The following is an 18,869-nucleotide window of genomic DNA, read 5'->3' as shown; positions in this document are numbered from 1 at the left end:
TCAATCTCATGGGGAAAGATGACAGCTTGTCTGAGACTTTCCAGATACAGCAACAATAACAATCATCTAGTTATTGAATACTGGCAATGCACATACACAATGGGCAGAAGGGGGATGTGTTTTATGAGTTATCAAAGGGAAACACCCACAGAAATTGAATGATCAGGCCAAAACATACAGTGTGGACTGCTGTGGGACGGGGAGGAGGGGGGGGGGGGGGGGTGAAGATAGGGCAGGGGACGAATGTCGATTAGCAAAGGGAAACTCCCCACAGAAAATGAATGAACTTCAGGCAGAGGAATACTGTTGGGGGGGGGGGGACAGTGGGCAGATGTTGATTTGTTTCATTACTTCATTCTCTTTTTCTCTTAGAAATCATTTGCATATTATACATTCTAGACTACTTTGGCTCCAAGAAAAGCTTCTCCAAGCTGGAATCATTCTTCCCAGTTTGAATAGCAAACAGGAGTGTGGCCAAAGAAATAATATCTTTAAAGAGGGAGAGATAAAATGCTTGCAATACCTTCTTGGCCAAGTGCATGAAAATTTGCTTAAATTTGCATACAATATGCATGAATTAATAAGGGCAATTTTGAAGATCTGCCATTGATACATTGCATTGTCATAGTGTTGTTAATACAGCAATCATTGTGCGATTGTTAGCAACTGATCATGATACATAGAGGGTCCTATATGTTTTGATGCGGTAATGCCATGATTTGACATTGTTTTGATGCATTTCAATCTATTGTAAGCTGGGTAATGTGAGTAATCTGTGATTTGTATCATCTGGGAAAAGCTCTTCATGAATCCAATCATTATCGATATTAAAATGTAATTTCATGTGTGAACATTTAGTTCTCTTTCTTCACAGGAAGTCATTAATTAATTCTTGAGATATCCTCATGTTGGGGGAAGTACAGATGTTTTATGACATCCTATAATGGAATCCTAAATATTTGGATGTTTCTTTTTATATCTTTCAGGGAACAGAAGGCTTCAAGAATGCCAAGAAAGGGACTGCCATTGCCGCTCAGACAGCCGCTATTGCAGCTGCTACAGTAAGTACAACAACATGTGCCTGTCTTTGAAAATTGAAAGTTGAGTCCTGGTAGAGATGACAATATAATTTCTGGCTTTCTCATTCTCTGTAAATACTAATTTTAGAAGAATATTACACGAGGTATGTTCCCAGATGAGGATGCTATTCTACACAAAGAATAACAAGAAATAGCATAGAAAGTTTGGACCAAACTTTCACGCGCATGCATGTATGTAGTCCCATAAACCCATTTTTGTGGACAGAATCATTTAGTTATCATGTTTATGATTCCAAAACCTAAAAGAGCACCCTGATTCTTATACTAATTGCTTCTAGGCTGCATCTTTTCATATAATGTACGGTAGTCATTTTACCAGAACTCAGCTTTATCTTTAACTCAACAAATCTTCAAAACATGAAGGTTCTGTAAGTTCTTCTTATTGTATTTGAAGTACATGTAGATGAGACCCATTCCATAAGCCCCAGTTTTTATAACTGCTAATTTTGATCAGGCTAAAATCAGCCTTCATAACATGACTAATCAGATGGGACTATATGATCTGAAAGCCCAATGCAAAATCTTTTTAAAGGAAAACAACTCTTGTTATATTCCTCTGATGTTTTATTGGCCCAAGAACTGAAAAGAAAATTGAGAAACCTAATTTTTTGTTTCTGACCTTACGAGTAACCAAAATTGCCTGGAACCTATTGAACACCAATCTCTCGATAACTCTGCATTTGAGTTTCCCTATGTGAAATACTTTTTAAATCAAAATGGAATCAGACAGATTTTTGATAAAGTAAGGGAAAAATTGAAACTGACCTCTTGTGCTAAATTGTCTCATATAATAGATGGTTTGAGGAAAGTTATCACATGACCAATTACCATTCAAGTCATAACCAATATCTGTAATATCTCATCATCATTATCCTTTGATTTTTTTTCTTCTGTTAATTGGCAACCCGACTCGGGCATGCATGCAAGTCATCAAAGCCGCATATTTTCCCCTCCATCCCTAAGATTCTCCCTCCCTTTTTTGAGAATCTGCGCCATTTGTCACAGATGATGCCTATTTTTGAAAGCAAGCAAGCATGAGTCACGGTGTGCAATCGGTCTTTTTCATCTTCGGGAAAAAGAGAAGTGCGCTCTGATGAATGTTTTGGTCCCTGTCCAAATCGGCCATCTTGGATACAGATTTAGGGGACCTTGGCCGACAGATTGAGAGCATTCTCACGTTTTAAACCATCTCTACCTTACTGTATTCAAGAGCCGTACATGTACAGTAATAGTTAGATTCGCAAGTGATGGGGAAAGACTTGATCTTGGTTGTTTGCATGTTCAAAAAATATCCTGTAGTGGCTCAGTCACATTGAAATCCATCGTGCAAAAGTTTACTAGGGCAGTTGTTTGTGTGGATCATCACAACTACAAATATGAATTATTGTTCACTTCTCATTTCGCCCAAGAAGAAATAAAGTTTGCTGCTGTTATCTTCCTATTTACCAACTTAAATAAAAAAAAATGGTAGTAAGATGAACAGACATTATTACTCTTAAAGTAGGCCAACTATTTCAGGGTTTAATATTAGGTAGGGATCATTTGCAATCATCAAGCCTGCAAATCATCTTTTTGTTGTATTCTGATACTAAGACACAGTTAATCATTCAAAAGAAGAATAATCCCTGATATTGCGAACGATTCACTGCATTGGGATTATTACCTATTCTGCATTGTTTATAAACCCTAACGCTGCAGCTAACTTGCCTGCAAACCCGCTTCACCGTCTCATACTCCCATCCCAAATGGCAGAGGTCACATGATCTCGCCCACTCGTTTTTTTTGTCGCCCGCCCCCGCCCCAAATCAGGTATCGTTTCTCTCCTGTACCACTCCGACCTCCTTTTTTTCTTCCCTCCCTCCTCCCTTCGCTGTTGCCAAATTTGACTATGACTCATAGATATGGATACCGGTACCATGCTATTCACTAAATTAGTCCACCGTGTTATTAATAATCCATGGTAAATTGTCATTTGGGCCAAGGCCGCTTTAGGTATTCAGGTCTAGTTTAGTATCGCTTCACTGCTGCGAAGACATAAACATTGACGGAAAATCTCTTTGTTAGGGATTTTGCTCCTTCTGCTGTATAGATAATAACAATGACTGGCACACGCTTTTTTCCTGTTTACTTTAGGACAGATTGGGATAAAGCATTAAAGGGTGTACTCAAATTAAGTATAAGGGGGTGGTGTTAGTACGATATTTCGATGGGCTAGATACGATATATTGAGCAATGCAGTTTCATGGGATCCCGATTGATATTTCTTGTTATATTATTATTATTATTATGTAAATTCCTCTTAATTAAGAGGAAAAGAGTAAGAGTGGGTGGGATAGAAACAGATGGTGATATCAGAAACATTTTGAAAGAAAAAATTTCCCTTTTTTGAAGAGAGGCTATCAATGAAAGTGGAGTGAAGTGAAGAATTGTGAGATATTAATGATCAATTACCATGCATAAGATTTGCGGAATGCATCAATTATTCCACAGATGTGGCAATAGGGCAAACTAGCTTGCATACTGATAAGCAGCAACTCAATTAGAGATTAAATTTGCAAAATTGCCCACGTAATTTATTTGTATCTGCCACACCTGCCCTCAGGGGCATTAAAAGTTGACTGTATCGTAGAAGCGAAGGACTTGTTTTTAACTTTTGAAGGAAATCATATTTTTCATCATTTCAAGTAGAATCTGATGTGCATGATGAAATTCAGATTAATTGGGTATTTTTTAATAAGTTTGGGCTTGTTCAATTGCTTAGCCTAAAACAAGTTTTATTTTTGTACCCAATGACATGATAATGATAATAACATCTTGTTCATTCATTAATTCATTCATTCATTCTAACTTTTCTTATTTAGCATTTAACAAAGTGCTTTATAATATTTGTGACAGGTAATCATCCCATTGTTTTGATCAATATTCATCTAGCGTTGGTATATATCTAAAAACCGGTTTCTGTTTTTCTTCTGGGTATGGAGTGGCAGTACAAATTAAATGCTGAATGAAATTGACATTGGCTTGGCTAGGGTCAATTCAGTTGTTATTAGTTTGTTACCATGACAACATTACATCCTCCCATTCCAGAGAGTTTGTTATCATCTCAGTGTTGGTCTGTTTTAAGTATTACACCATCATTGAGATTCAGGGAAATACATAACAGTAACACTTTATAAATGAACTTAATGAAGTAACAGGTCATTATGTATGTGCTCTCCAGCCTATATATCCATATCAAATCACTCTCAGAGTTTATACCACATCCGTATTCTTCTTCCCTGCACTTTTACCATTTTCTAAATTGGTCCTACCGTCACCTTGTGGTCCGGTTGTGGGCGGAGAATTTTCAGAAAAAAATATATTTAAACCCAAGGGAAAGTATCTTGGCAAAGCAGTGTGAATCCTGTTGGCCGGTTAAAAAGAATCTATTTTAAAAAGTCCTGATTGTCATGACAGTCGTTGGATGATACTTCATTGTTTATGGTCCTGATAAATACTGGGTTTTTATGAAATATGGTTCTTGTTTCTTTCAACAAGCGGTAAGGTCTTGCCAGTAGTGCTATATTTATCTTGCTATTTTGCAATGCATAGTGTGTTATGAGAGTATTGAACATTAAGTCATTTCAGTTTTACCATCCATAAAGATGTAGTTTCTATTTGTACATTACGTAAGGTTTTGTTCTTATTTTGGCATCTGTGACTCTGAATTCATTTAATAATTATGATAATCATTGTAACTTTTACTTATTTTATTCTACTCATTCTATCCCTTCTCTCTTTCTCCTTCCTTCTCTCTTTCTCTTCTTCCTCTCTCTCTCTCTCTCTCTCTCTCTCTCTGTCTCATTGTATCCCCTGCAGAAAGCTGTGGATAAAGGAATGAACGCTGTTCGAGTCGTCATCAAAGGAATTGGACCAGGGCGCCAGGTACGCATTACACAATTTTAGCTATATTGACCATAGAATCTGAATAGTCCATTGACCCCTTTAGGACAAAATATTGGGATTCTTGGCCAGCGCTTTTGATCCAGAGTTCTCAAAATATACCAGATATAAAGCAGGACCAAAAACAACAACAACAACAATTTTCTGTTTATTTTTTTTTGTCCTGTATTACATGCCTGGAACTTAAAAGTACTCCTGTTTAGTTAATTTTGATTGTTATCATCATGATTTTTTCTTTTGAATTGCCTTCAGCAAATTATGCTTTGATAACAGTGTACAATTTATCTTGAACTGGCAGTTAGAGGTCAAGAAATTACCTTTTTTGTTTGGAAATAGAGCCATCTTTTTAGACTAGCCTCTCTCTAATTTGTGCAATTAAATCCTAATATGACCTACTTTCTCCTGGCTATGTAGTATGTAATGTATATTTATATATACTTGGGGGCTTCACATTCATTTAAATCTAGTCTTCATGTATAACATCTACTGTGTTCGCCAACACAATGTGCCATGAATGTTTAAAAAAACACAATATCATGGTACCTGCCAAATGATATTCGTAGAAAATATGTACTGGTTATGGAGAATTTTTTAAAGGTAAAGACCAGTTATGGTCATGCGATTGCATTGTGAAAGAAACGTTGTGGAATCGATCAGAAAAGGTTGATCATCTAGCATCTAGCATCTGCAAGGTTTTGGAATCATCAAAATGATAAGAAATTTGGCCCATTCTTCGTAAAGTTACAAGCACTATACACAGAAAGATGTATATGGGACTACCCTATATCTCTCACAGACCATGAGAGAAACAAATTTACCAAATATATGAATTAGTAGGCGGTTTTTTTCATCATGTATTAGTCAAAACATATTCTTTCACATGATTGGTAATGAGAGCTTCCATTTCATTTTTTGAAATTGGGGCGTTTCCGATACTGGTCTTTACCTTTAATGTACATAAAGAACATGGGGATAAGTGAGTGTTGGATGAATACTGATATCATCACTACATACATGTACATGTACACGTATACATATAATTTACATAAAGCATCCACACACGTCCCATATGTTCATATTCCTGTAAATTGTAGGCTATAAATTCAGCTCATGTTTTAGTGTTATTGGTGTTTTACATGTATTTGTTTACTCAACCCTATTATTTTATTTGTTTACTCAACCCTATTATTTTATTTGAGGGGGTGTATGTTATGTATTATGAAACATAAACTCTGTATATGATACCTTTAATTATTCTGATATACGCGCTCGTTGCCAAAACTGAACGATTACCTTTAATTGATGTACGTATAGTGACTTTGCCTGAATACTGCTTGTAATCCATCATCGACATTTCACAATGCGTCCTGCGCTTACGGAGCTTGGATGAAATCCAAACCCCTGGCAAACGTTGCCAGTTTGAGCGAGCGTTGGGAGCTTCGTTTGGCTAATGATCCCTTTGATGCGCATGTTGTTAATCCAAATGAAAACTGAAACTGATGCGAAAGGAGAACAGGAACAAGACTCTCTACATGTGATGCACTTGAAACTGTGCATCCTGTTTAGTGTTGCCAATTGCGTTGTGCCGAGGTTGTAGGGGTCTTTCCGTGTTTTCAATTTATTTCTGCATACATGTGTGTCCTAATTGTGAAAACAAGGATCTCTCGCCCTCGAGCAAGATTGTGCAATGCACTTTGGCCACCCGTACGTTAACCTAAACGTTACAGAGAGTTCAAAGAAGTGGATTGTTTTTAGCCGATGACTGATGTTCTATTATGGGGTTATTCCGTGGCGGAAAGCAAATAGGATTTGCTGATCCTGTTTCTTCTTGAGAGACAGTTGTAAGTGTGCGGTCAGATAAAGAGATGTTGCATATACTTCCGTGAAACTGATTATTCAAGTTCATTGGCATGGCTTGCTTTAAGTGGAAATTTAGCATCGTTGTTTTTGTTATTTTCTCGCAATTTCTATCGCTATCTTTTGCTCCCACTAATTGATTTAGGCTGAGAGGTGTTTTATATTTAGAACAGTACCAGTGGGAATTCGAGGGTAATATTAATAGAATATGATATTTTGTTTAAAGAATTATGTTAGGAAATGGAAGATATAGATAGAATGATTAAATTGATGTGTGTGGGATTATTCCTTATAGTGCTTTGAATATCATGGGGAATATATATATTTATATCCTCTTTACAGCGAGTGGGAAAGTTGATAGCAAGGGAGATGACTGGTATATAAATACGTTGCCTAGATCTTGCTACCAGCCATTCACCTCCTAAACTTCATCCATGTTGTTTCCCTTTCTCTATCCCGGCATTTTTCGCTCTCTAGACCTCTATCAAAGGATTACAGATGGGTGGACTCGACATCGTCTCCATTACTGACAATACGCCTGTCCCGCACAATGGCTGTCGACCACGCAAGGCAAGAAGATTATGATTTGGGAGTGGACCGAAACTCTTCATGACCTACAGGTAAAGCTAATGTCCTACACTGTTGCTCATAAAGTTGGAATATTTTTGTTTTACCCCAATTTACGGAATTATTTATAAAATAATTTAAAAATAATAGATCAAGATAATAGTATACATTCTCAGATTTTATTGAGGAATAATTTGCCAATGTGTGATAAAGCATGTGTATGCTACTATGCTTATCAACTAGGGGACCTATACCCTTAACTCATAAATGACAGTAATGAGGATTAATGCCCCAGGATCAAGACCGTGTCGAGGTGCTATATTAGTGCCCTTTTGTGGGGCATTAATCCTCATTCCTGTCATTTATGACTTAAGGACGTAGGTCCCCTAGTTGATAAGCATAGTAGCATACACATGCTTTAGCAGTCACGCAAAACAAACATTGGCAAATTATTATTCAATAAAATCTGAGAATGTATACTATTATCTAGATCTATTATTTTAAAATTATTTTTAAAATAATTCCGTAAATTGAGGTAAAACAAAAATATTCCAACTTTATGAGCGACAGTGTAGTTGTTTGTATTGTTTAACTGAGAAAACGCTAGAGGGGGCTTTAAGTTTGTGTAAAATGATAGGAGTAAACGCCTTTCTGATCCCAATAAGACACAAGAGAAAAAGAAACAGATTGTTTTGTTGCAGATTTTGTGAAAATACAGTGCCTTTTAATATATGACTTCTTGAGACAGGGGCGTCAAACACATTATAAGGATTTGCCAGGCTTTTTATTCTACATGACATCTCGATAAGTTACACATTAAAGATTATCTCGGTGATGCTTGTATTTATGAACTCTTGTTGGGAATAGAGAGAGGGAAGGGAGATGGAGTGGGAGAGAGAGAGATGGGGAGAGATTCATTTTAAACTTCTGCTGACCTTTAAAAACAAGGCATCAAGATGAGATGTTATTGACCCTTTGTTAGATAGGTAGGGCAGACAAGAAAACAAGTCTTGATGGATGAGTATTTCTATCTCAAAAAAGAGAGAAGTGGCGAGCTGCAGATTAGTTGAAATCGGAACCTTAATGGGTGTGATCATTATATGTTTATTTCTTTTTTCTTTGAGTGATGTGCCGACAATTATAGTTTGCGCGTAGGTCTTATAAGTCTTTGAATAATGAAGTATTTGTAGGCCAGGGGGTAGTAACGCCTTTAATACTGTGTAATTGTCTGACAGTCTGCTATACAATATCATCAGGAGTTATTTTTGCCGTTATTGCTATTCTTTTGAAAGCAATTTATTCTGAAAAAAGATTGACATAGAGATGAGCTTTTGGCTTTTTGTTTGCACCTTTATATTTAGAATGAATTTGTCAGCGATCTTACATTCATATGATCTGGCTATATTTTCTCTTGGATTTGTAACTTTAAAAATGTAGGACGAGGTAAAATGATTGGGTTGTAGGTTAGGATAAGGTATAGTTAGCATACAGTTTTTGCTCCACGGCTCAAGATTTTAAAAAGTGAAAAAGGAAGCTAGAATATTTTCACCAGCTTTGGTGTCGTACAGCCCACTTATTGCTTGAACTGTCTTGTAAAAAAAAGATTGAATATTTGCAGTGAATGAAATTAATATGACCAAATTAGCAGTTATTGGAATTGTACATGTACTAGTTTGTAAAAGGAAGTAAAAGGATGTTAGTTTTCATTTATGTTCACTTGTTTTTGGCATATTTGAAATAACTCATTAAAAATGAACCTCTCTTCTCCCTTCTTTGACTGCACAGGTTTTATTGTCTACTGGGGGCCTTTAACAATAATGAGCCCCAGAGCACCGCACCAATCGCTTTGTGACGAGTGATCGACGCTGGGCATGATGCGAGAAACAGATGCCTTGCAGATGGGGCGCATCAGACTGGTGCTCTGTTCTTGCGTTCCTGCCTCATTAAGATTACCATGCATGCTACTGTGGGGGTTATGATGAAGAGTGGTAGAGACTGGTGTCTCATCGTGTTGAATCATTTGTAAGCAAGGTCTTCTGAATCCTGTGATATCTTCCATGATTTTCTTATTCTTTTTTTTATCACTGCATTGAGATGAAGAAACAAAATTGCCTAGACCTCAAAATGTCAGTGTCTTGAGAGATTCAATACCTCAGACACTATCAGTTTGAAACCAAAAAGGGCCGGCCATTTTTAGAACCTCAGACTGTCATAGCAAATATGAATAGCTTAATCTTTGGTTTTATAGCCATGTCCCTATGCTTTTGTGAGGTAGGGCCTTGAAAGAAAAATACAACCAAATAATAGTTTTTACATTGGATATAAAAATATATAATATATGTATTATTCTATCAGCATGAATTACTAAAAAGTATACAGAAAATATTGTAATGTTTGTATTAAAAAGTATCAAAAAGAGCGAAATTTGCCAGAAATTTTCTTAATATCAACATGGAATTACTCTCCTATTTTCAACACAGATCAGAGCAGGCCTTGCTTGACACAGTCTGAAAAATTGCCCCTTGTATATAGTAATAACAATTGATGTACATCAGAGAATATTAAATCAAATATTGTATTTCTGTTTGATAGTGCCTCTTATTTTTTCAGTCAGAGTTGCAAGTTATCATTTCTTTGTCTTAGATGTAATCATAGTGAAACACATATTTAACACATGCTTCCAGAAGGAATCACTCAAAAACATCTTTACTTCCTGGAAAGGATGGATGCTTGAAGTTGAAGAAAGGCATACGGCAGCAGCCTGTTGATGGGGTTCAAAGGTCAGGCCCTCTGGTGTTGGAAGCAAATGGATGCCATTTATTTCCTGGTACCAGCACCAGCACCATCTTGCGCATTTCGTGCAACAGGCTTGAATCGTGCATCCCCCAACATAGTCATCGACAGATATTTCTTTTATCAGCCAAGCCACCCAGAATGGAGAGTGTCTGATGGCTCCCGAGACGGCTGTTTCGTCCGTCGGCTGGCATCTGTTCTTTTCCACCACCCCCGCCCCCCCTCACTCCCACTTTCAAAATGTGAGTAGGAGGAGGTGGTGTGTAGGCTAATGCGCCTGATGGCAAAACAGGTGAAATAAAGATGAATAATGACTTCTCGCCTGTTCTGCTCTTACTTGGGGTGTAAATCAATGTCTCTCTCTCTCTCACAAAGGAGCGAATATCTCAGAGATGAGGAGAAGTAAGAGGAGCGTGTAGCATTGACATTGATAGGAATAGAGAATATAAATGACAAACTAGGGTTAAAGTAACTCCATTCAGATGTCATTGTTGCGCGAGAGATCTGGGGTCCCGTTGCATTATACTTAACGTTGATGGTAACTTTGCCATCAATATCAACTACCATGGTAACAGGGCTCAACAGCCAAACAAATCAAGGTTTCCATGGATGTTACCATGAACAGCAAAGTTACCAATCAATGGTAAGTTTTATGTGATGGAGCCTAGATACAACACTGTAACTATATCTCTGCAGCTGTGATATTCAAAATTTGGTGATAAATGCTAGATCGGATTACACAAGATTATAACTTAACCCAGCATTCGAATGACAAGTGCCAACTAGTCATGTAAGGGGACTATGATTGGTTTGCATCTGCTTTTTAACAAAAATTATAATTTCATCTATGATAAGGACAGAATTGTGTATGTAGGATCAGAGCTTCGAAATATTCAGCGTTCTTTTGATAAGTTGTGATGGCTATTAAAAAGCAGACAATTGGTGAAAGAGAGTATTTCAGAATGCCAAATTTTGACATTTTGTTACTATTTATTTACCTGGTACCTCCCTTCTTCTTCAAATCACATTACACATTTGACCAAGTCTCTCTGATTTTCTCATCTTCTTCATTACAGCTTATTTTCATGTGTTGGTCATGTGGTAGGGGATTAGGGAAGATTTAAGTAAATCTCAAGCAAGAAGAAAACGTCCATGTGTCAAGCATTTGTGGCAGTTTCGGTTTATTTGGGATTAAGGGATTAGATTAAGTGAGATTAGTCGGTGTTGAGTAATATCTCTCAACATGGCATCGGATGTCGCTAGGCTGTGGGATTTGGACATTGGGTGAACAAACTTTCCCACCCTTTCCCGTCCCCTACCCCAACCCCACCCCGGCTCATGAAAACAATCTGGAAATACACCCCAATGCCAATACATCATTTCTACCCTACCATATGGTGCCACTTCAGTTTCATTTCGCTCGAGCAAATGTAATATCTGTCCAATTAAGACCGAGAATATTTGTTCTGAATAGGAACTCGTGCAGTAGCACATCGCCCCCAACTCTGTACCTGTCAATTCTCATATCTTATCTACATGTTATTAGAAGTTGGCGTATACACTCTCCCTCGGCGGTACAAGTGATACGGGGGAGATTGTGAAAAGTGATATTCTCGGCATTGACGTCACGCTATCTATCGTTAGGTGTCCTGCACTGTCTTGATAACAAGGCGTGTGGGAAGACTGAAGAGCAGAGTGTTGCAATCACGGATGGGTTTCGATGTTAAGGAGGGGGGGGGGGGGGGGAATCTTTAAAGATGGATAGTTTCTGGGTCATGATGGGGGCGGCTCGTTGCCCAGGGTTGGTACAGGGTGTTGTGACATTTTAACAATTGAGGTGTCGCCCACTCGGTGTGTGGGGGGAAAAGTAGGTTGGGGGCCTGGGAAAAGTGGAAACACCTCATCTGTTATTGTCTTGGGCTGGATTTTCTCCATTTTGTTTTTTCCCTTCTCTCTTTTTTTTAGTGATTGTGATTTACGACAGGATTCAACTTGCTCTCAACCCAATGAATTGTTAATAGCCCTGTAAACTTACACAAGGGGTCATTTATGATTTTGTTTTGTACACGGTTGATGATAGCGCGGTGAGGTGTGGCTAGTAGGAACAATCAACCTATTAGAGAAATTGGCTAGCTTGGGAATAGAGAAGCTAAGAATGAGCACAACCATCCCTTCCTCCCCCCTCCCAGTGAAAAATTTCAAGTCTGAAGAAAACCTGTTTTAATCGTTTTTTTAATTTTAATTAGGATTCAAGGGTTGACCAAAGGTACTGATGCTTCATTTTCAGCCAATTTTGTGTGGTTTTTATTCAAGACTACTCTAAAGCCCCCCCCCCCCCCTCTCTCTCTCTCTCCCCCACAAAAAAAGGGAAAATCCAATCTCATTCTTCATTTTGTGATGGTACAGCAAGATTCTGCCTTCTTTGGCTTTAGCTGTTGCGTAAAATGATCATGATACAGCCTGGAAAATCAAATGCCGAGAAGAATCTTACAAACATTCATCAGACTGTAGGTTCCACCTCCAAGGAATCAACATAGGGGATTGTCTTGGCCACCAAAAAAAAAATCTCTGTTTATTCTTATATTAAAAAAGAATAGCAACTGCGGGCAACGAAGGTCCTACATGTATTCACTGAGCTCTGTGTTATAAAATAGGAAATAGTATTTGAACAAGGCTGAAGATTCAGGATGTGACGTGACATTATCTTGGACTTGGTGTTTAGGGATGACGATGATTGTCATCCGAATTAATTGGGAGGTCATCTTCTTGGACTTGATCTAGACATGGGGTGGTCAACTCTACAGGTCTTAGTCTGCGGATCAGTACCATCGTCTTGAAAAAATAAGGATATAAGGGGTCTGTCACTTTGAACCTGGACTGCTGATGCTAGGGCACCATCAGAGTCAGCCTTTAATTTAATGGAAGGTCATCTTCTTGGACTAGAGATGAGGTGGACAACTTTGCAGGTCTTGGTGTGCTGATCGGGGGACTATCCTGTGAGACCATCACATTTGACCTGGACTGCTGATGCTGGGGCACCGTCATCTCGGCCTTAGATAGAGAAGAGAGGCTACTTGCGGACCTTTCTGTGGCTGTCGTGTTAAGTGTGATTCTATGAAGACACTTCACACACAACCACAGGAAGTTTTGCACGGTAGCCATGACAACGCATCCGGATTTCCTGGTTACACCCTACTTGAGGAGTCCCATCACTGTGAAAACACAAGAAAATCAATTATCTCTGCACCAGCTTGCTTTCTACTGAATAGATTACATGCACTTTAAAGCTAATTTATTTAATTTGATACATGTACAGAATTCAGGACAGAGTTTTCTAGACCTAAATCGATCACATTTTATTCTTGAAATTAGCAACAATTATATTTTCTTTTCATGCTACATTGTAATAAAATGCAATGTCTCTGAAAACGAAATACTGGTATAATAATGTTGTCAAAAAGTAGAAAAACATACTTAATTTGATTGAAAAACAACGAATTAGACCTCTCAACATGTTGCAAATTTAGTAGGATTTTAAAGCTTATTTTTAATATTCATGGCATCAAACCCAATGTGGTAATACAAGGAAACTTGACACATTTTGTGCATACATCTTTGCTCTTTTCTTTTCATTTATCTGGTATATATATATATATATTTGTTTTTTGTTTGGGGGCTCGGAATCAAAATTTACTGAGCCAAACCTCAAAATGTGGAATGCTTGTCCTGAAAGGATTAAAAGGAATAGTCCATATTAAATTAAATAAATCAATAAAGGTTATCTTGATCTCTGGTAATGATAAAAAGGAATTGAAACGTTTTTTTGCATTGTTTTTTCAAGACTTCGGATAGATAGTATTTGCCAAACAAATATCACTAAAAAATGTATGTGTTCAGTCGAACCTGTCTATAGCGATGCCAACCGCCCAAGGGGAACACAAAAAGTGGTCTTGTAGACAGGTTCCTTTAGTACATGTTTCAATGAGAAGCTGTTCTCAAGGGAAACATTAAATGTGGTCTTTGTAAAGAGGAGGTCTTTGTAGACAGTTGGTCACTAAGGCAGGTGTGACTGTATAACATCTTCTGAGAGACAAAAGGACGTTAACTCTTAAACTTTATCACAAAGTTAACGCCCTTCTGGCTCTTCACACACAACCGCAGGAAGTTATGCACGGTAGCCATGACAACGTATCCGGATTTCCTGGTTACGCCCTACTCCAGGAGTCCCATCACTCTGATATTAAGATGGTTTTGGTAGAAGCAGAAAAGATAGAGAAAAAAGTCGGTGAAAGTTTGAGCGAATTCCAATTAGAAACCAGAAAGTTATGATTTGTTTAAGCTGCGATCAATCAAACACAAATTGGCAACTCTGTGATGTATCTTGTATTTTTATGTAAACCCCTGTTTTAAAGACATATATTCCGTCATCAATAACTAAGAAATTAAACATTTATGATTTTTTTGTATAAAGCAATTTGGAAAGGACGTTGCAAGATACGTCACAAATGTTGCCAATTTCTGTTCGATTCATTGCCACTTTCAAAATTCATAACTTTCTTTTTTTTAAACGGAATTTGCCCAATTTTTCACTGACCTGTTTGTCTCAATTTTCTGCTTAACATACAAAATTATGAGTTATGAGCCAAATAAGATTTAAAAAATATAAAAAACGGCTGGTAGTTCATCAATCCGTTTATTGGATGAAACACCCCCTGAACAATTACATGTATATAATTAAATCGTTGAAATGATGTAGGTATGCTGCTTTTTCTAGGATATGATTTTTAATAGGTATTTGTAAGTTTGATGGTACATGTAGAAACAAAGTGACTGCATGATCAACAATTCAGAATGATTTTGTTTTTCTTGATCAGATCAGATTCATTACCAGAGGTCAGTATTACTTTTATACAACATTTTCCTGATTACAGTAGTTAACTTTGAAACCTTATAACCATGTCGAATTTGAAAACACTAGAATTTGATCATGTGAATCCTCCGTTGCTTCTGCCAAAATAACAATTGGCACCTCCATGATATCATATGCGACACGTTTTCAGAAATTTGTAGACTATTTCAAAGATACACCATGGAGATATAATATCTCCATGGATACACGGTACACTAACATCAGTCATGTGATATATTCATGCAAGATAAACAAATAAATTCAAGCCAAAGAGACAGAGTGGGAGAAAGAGAGAGAGAGAGAGAGAGAGAGACGAAAAGAGGTGAGAGAGGTGAGAGAGAGAAAATGAGAAAATGAGAAAGACCAATTATGGTCCAGTGGCGGAATTAGGATTGTCTCCAAAAATGTGGGAGAATCCAACAAATAAAAGAAAAAAGACAGGAAAGTCCTCTTTTTGTGTTTTAGGGGTCTAAACTTGCTCTAATATCGCTTTTGGGGAGCACAGTTATATGGTACACAATGTTAAATTAAGGTATTCCAGATAGTCCTGGATTTTTGGCAGGTGGGGGGAGGGAGGGGGGCACATCCCTACAAGGGCATACATCCTAAATCCGCCACTGGATGATGTAATATATGATGGAGAAGCGTGCAGAAAGAGAGTTGTGAAAGTTGATCTGAAATGAATTGTAGCTTTCGCTATAAAAGTCAAACACACACAATAGACAAACAAGTGGTGATGATAATAATAATAATAATATGAATATGAATATTTCTATAGCGCCGGTATTCGCCAGGCTCTGACGCTCATGGCGCTGTACACGAACATATCACTTTCTTAACTAAAATAAAGTAAACTAAGACAACACAAATTATAAATGATAATATTGATAATGATGATGAAAATACTGATGATGATAGGCCTAATCATAATCGTGATAATAATAATCATTTATAAATGATAATAATAATGAAACGGTAAAATCTTGCCAAGAAAAAATAAAATAAAGGGGCGCTCATTTTCAGTTCACAAATTTGGCGGGGCACACGAATATAAATTTGTGCACCCCTTTCTCTTTATCTCATCATATTAAAAAAAAAAAAAGAAGGGTATCTTGGAGTAAGAAATTAAAAAAGAAATAAATTATGGTATCCCTCTAAATAAAAGTTGAAAAAAAAGAAATGAAAACGAAATTGAATTTTAAAAGAAATATGATGGGGAGAAAGGCTATAACCAAACCAATATTTTACATGAAGTGGCCACAGCTGGCCCGTGCTTTCCCACCCCTTTGGAAAACCAAAGTGACTTAATTAATTCAATTTAACTGCTGACCATATAGGTGTTACATGGGTATCGTTAGTTTGGAATGGGATTTAAAAAACGCCATTGAAGATAATATATTCCAACTCCAAATCTCCCATCGAGACGAAAACTGTCCTAATAATACTTATAGGTGGCAGTATGCCAAATAAGAAAATGATACTGTAGCGACAAATGTTACAGTGCATTCATTTATAATTCACTGGTATACATATTGTGTTTTTAATCCAAAATGGCCGCTTTAGAAGTCATTGAGAGTTCGAGGATTTGGTATTACGCCATGTCCTCAGAACTGGTTTTAACTCGATTTATTATATAACGATGTTTATTCATTAGTATTTTGATCACATGACCAATTAACATAGATGTACGCGTATTTATTCATAAGTATTTAGATCACGTGCCTTATTAACATACATGTGCGCTTGTTTTGAACCAATCGCGCTGTAGTTGATTGGCGCTCTTCTGATTTTCCTGTGCGGGAATCAGTGAGCTGTTTTAATATTGGTATACACACATGCTGTTATTGTGTTGATGATTGTACCTAGAAAATTGTATCCAACGAGGATTGAACTGCTACGTCCCCGGACCATTCCCGGTGGACGTGCTCCCATATGTCTGTTTTAGCGCCTACAGCGACACGTAGGTCACCACAGACCAGTTTTGTACATAGGTCTCTCGATACTTGTACGCATATTTTCTTGCGTATCGATGCTGTCCGTAAGCCATTACAGCCTCCGTATTTGGGTCCGTTCAAGGTTCTCAAACGAAACCCGAAGTTTTTCGTTATTGAGCAAAAGGGCAAGCATGTTTCTGTAAGCATTGATCGACTGAAACCCGCATTTTTGGAAAGCGTTTCGGCTAGGACTACCGCGGCTGACGTGCCTCTAGAGGGAGAGCCTCCCGTCTCCTCCCCTCTGCGCACAGCACTTCGCGCAACCTCTGCGCCTGCTCCTGCACCTGCTCCTACGCCTGCTCCTGCTCTGGTGAAATCGCAACCTGCTGCGCGTGTCACACGTTCAGGCCGCCACGTCCACTGGCCGCAAAGGTACGTTCAGGTTCACTACATTGAACGTGTCGCATAAATAGTGGTTATTTTCATGTATATTAATGTATTTTGTACATATGTTTCCTTTATATTTTTAATTGTGTATTTTCGCCCCTCGGAGCTTACGCAAGCTCGGGTCTAGTAGGGGGTTAATGTAGCGACAAATGTTACAGTGCATTCATTTATAATTCACTGGTATACATATTGTGTTTTTAATCCAAAATGGCCGCTTTAGAAGTCATTGAGAGTTCGAGGATTTGGTATTACGCCATGTCCTCAGAACTGGTTTTAACTCGATTTATTATATAACGATGTTTATTCATTAGTATTTTGATCACATGACCAATTAACATAGATGTACGCGTATTTATTCATAAGTATTTAGATCACGTGCCTTATTAACATACATGTGCGCTTGTTTTGAACCAATCGCGCTGTAGTTGATTGGCGCTCTTCTGATTTTCCTGTGCGGGAATCAGTGAGCTGTTTTAATATTGGTACATGCTGTTATTGTGTTGATGATTGTACCTAGAAAATTGTATCCAACGAGGATTGAACTGCTACGTCCCCGGACCATTCCCGGTGGACGTGCTCACCTATTTACATTTTGTACGTTTTGCAAGATATATTTTGACTCTCTCGATGTTCAGCATTGACGACACTTTAATTCACCAGCAGTGAGAATAGAACATTTAATATGATCTAACGTTTTTCTCACCTGCATTATTGTTTGACAACCTTTTATCATCGACTTCATATATATTGTCTCGACATTTGATTCTTCGACCTGCATCGCAAGTCACTGAAGTTGATCTATTGACATTGACTGCATCATCATCATTGTATTCATCTGTTAACTGATTCATCATCGTTGTCTTCATCACCGTTGTCTTCATCATCGCTGTCTTCACCAGCGTCGTCTTCATCGTCGACTTCATCATCGCTGTCTTCACCAGCGTCGTCTTCATCATTGTTGTCATCATCATTGTCTTCAACATCGTCTTCATCATCGTGGTATTCACCTAGCGTCGATCATCGTCTGCATATCCTACGCGATCGACAACCAGCTCGTCGACCACTGTTTTCGACTAGACGTCTAGCTAGTTTCTACATCTACCTAGAACTTGAAGAAGATCTACTTTGAATTCAACTCCAATGACTCACGTAACGTTAATTATATTGTGATTTATGCTTTGCATTGTTTATCATTGTGAGGCCTTATTTTGACTGACTGAGTGCCTGTTGTTGAGTGCGTACGCTTACTAACACATATTTTACATGTTTATAATTGCACTAGTTCTAGGCCTATGCCTGGTCTACTGATCTAGATCTGCT

At 37.8% G+C, this 18,869-nt stretch overlaps 1 protein-coding gene and 1 non-coding gene across 2 annotated transcripts in view; both read left to right on the top strand.

The window, feature by feature from the left end:
* The window catches only part of LOC580666 (28S ribosomal protein S11, mitochondrial), a 43,775-nt gene extending 33,731 nt beyond the window's left edge, over window positions 1-10,044 (top strand). The window contains exons 4-7 of the mRNA XM_030976671.1: window positions 987-1,061; window positions 4,959-5,024; window positions 7,377-7,519; window positions 9,252-10,044. Coding sequence (XP_030832531.1) covers window positions 987-1,061; window positions 4,959-5,024; window positions 7,377-7,484 — 249 coding nt within the window. The 3' untranslated portion in view covers window positions 7,485-7,519; window positions 9,252-10,044. The remainder of the gene's footprint in view (window positions 1-986; window positions 1,062-4,958; window positions 5,025-7,376; window positions 7,520-9,251) is intronic.
* Window positions 10,045-13,324: 3,280 nt separating this feature from the next.
* Window positions 13,325-13,422, top strand: Mir2004 (microRNA mir-2004). Its single transcript, NR_036421.1, has one exon. It is a non-coding gene; the product is annotated as a microRNA mir-2004 (primary transcript).
* The last annotated feature ends 5,447 nt before the right edge of the window (window positions 13,423-18,869 follow it).

Source organism: Strongylocentrotus purpuratus, unplaced genomic scaffold (assembly GCF_000002235.5).
Source record: "Strongylocentrotus purpuratus isolate Spur 01 unplaced genomic scaffold, Spur_5.0 spur5_scaffold_9, whole genome shotgun sequence".
Classification (NCBI taxonomy): Eukaryota; Metazoa; Echinodermata; class Echinoidea; order Camarodonta; family Strongylocentrotidae; genus Strongylocentrotus; species Strongylocentrotus purpuratus.
Note: the sequence above shows the minus strand (reverse complement) of the source record. Positions and strands in the feature narration are given on the sequence as shown.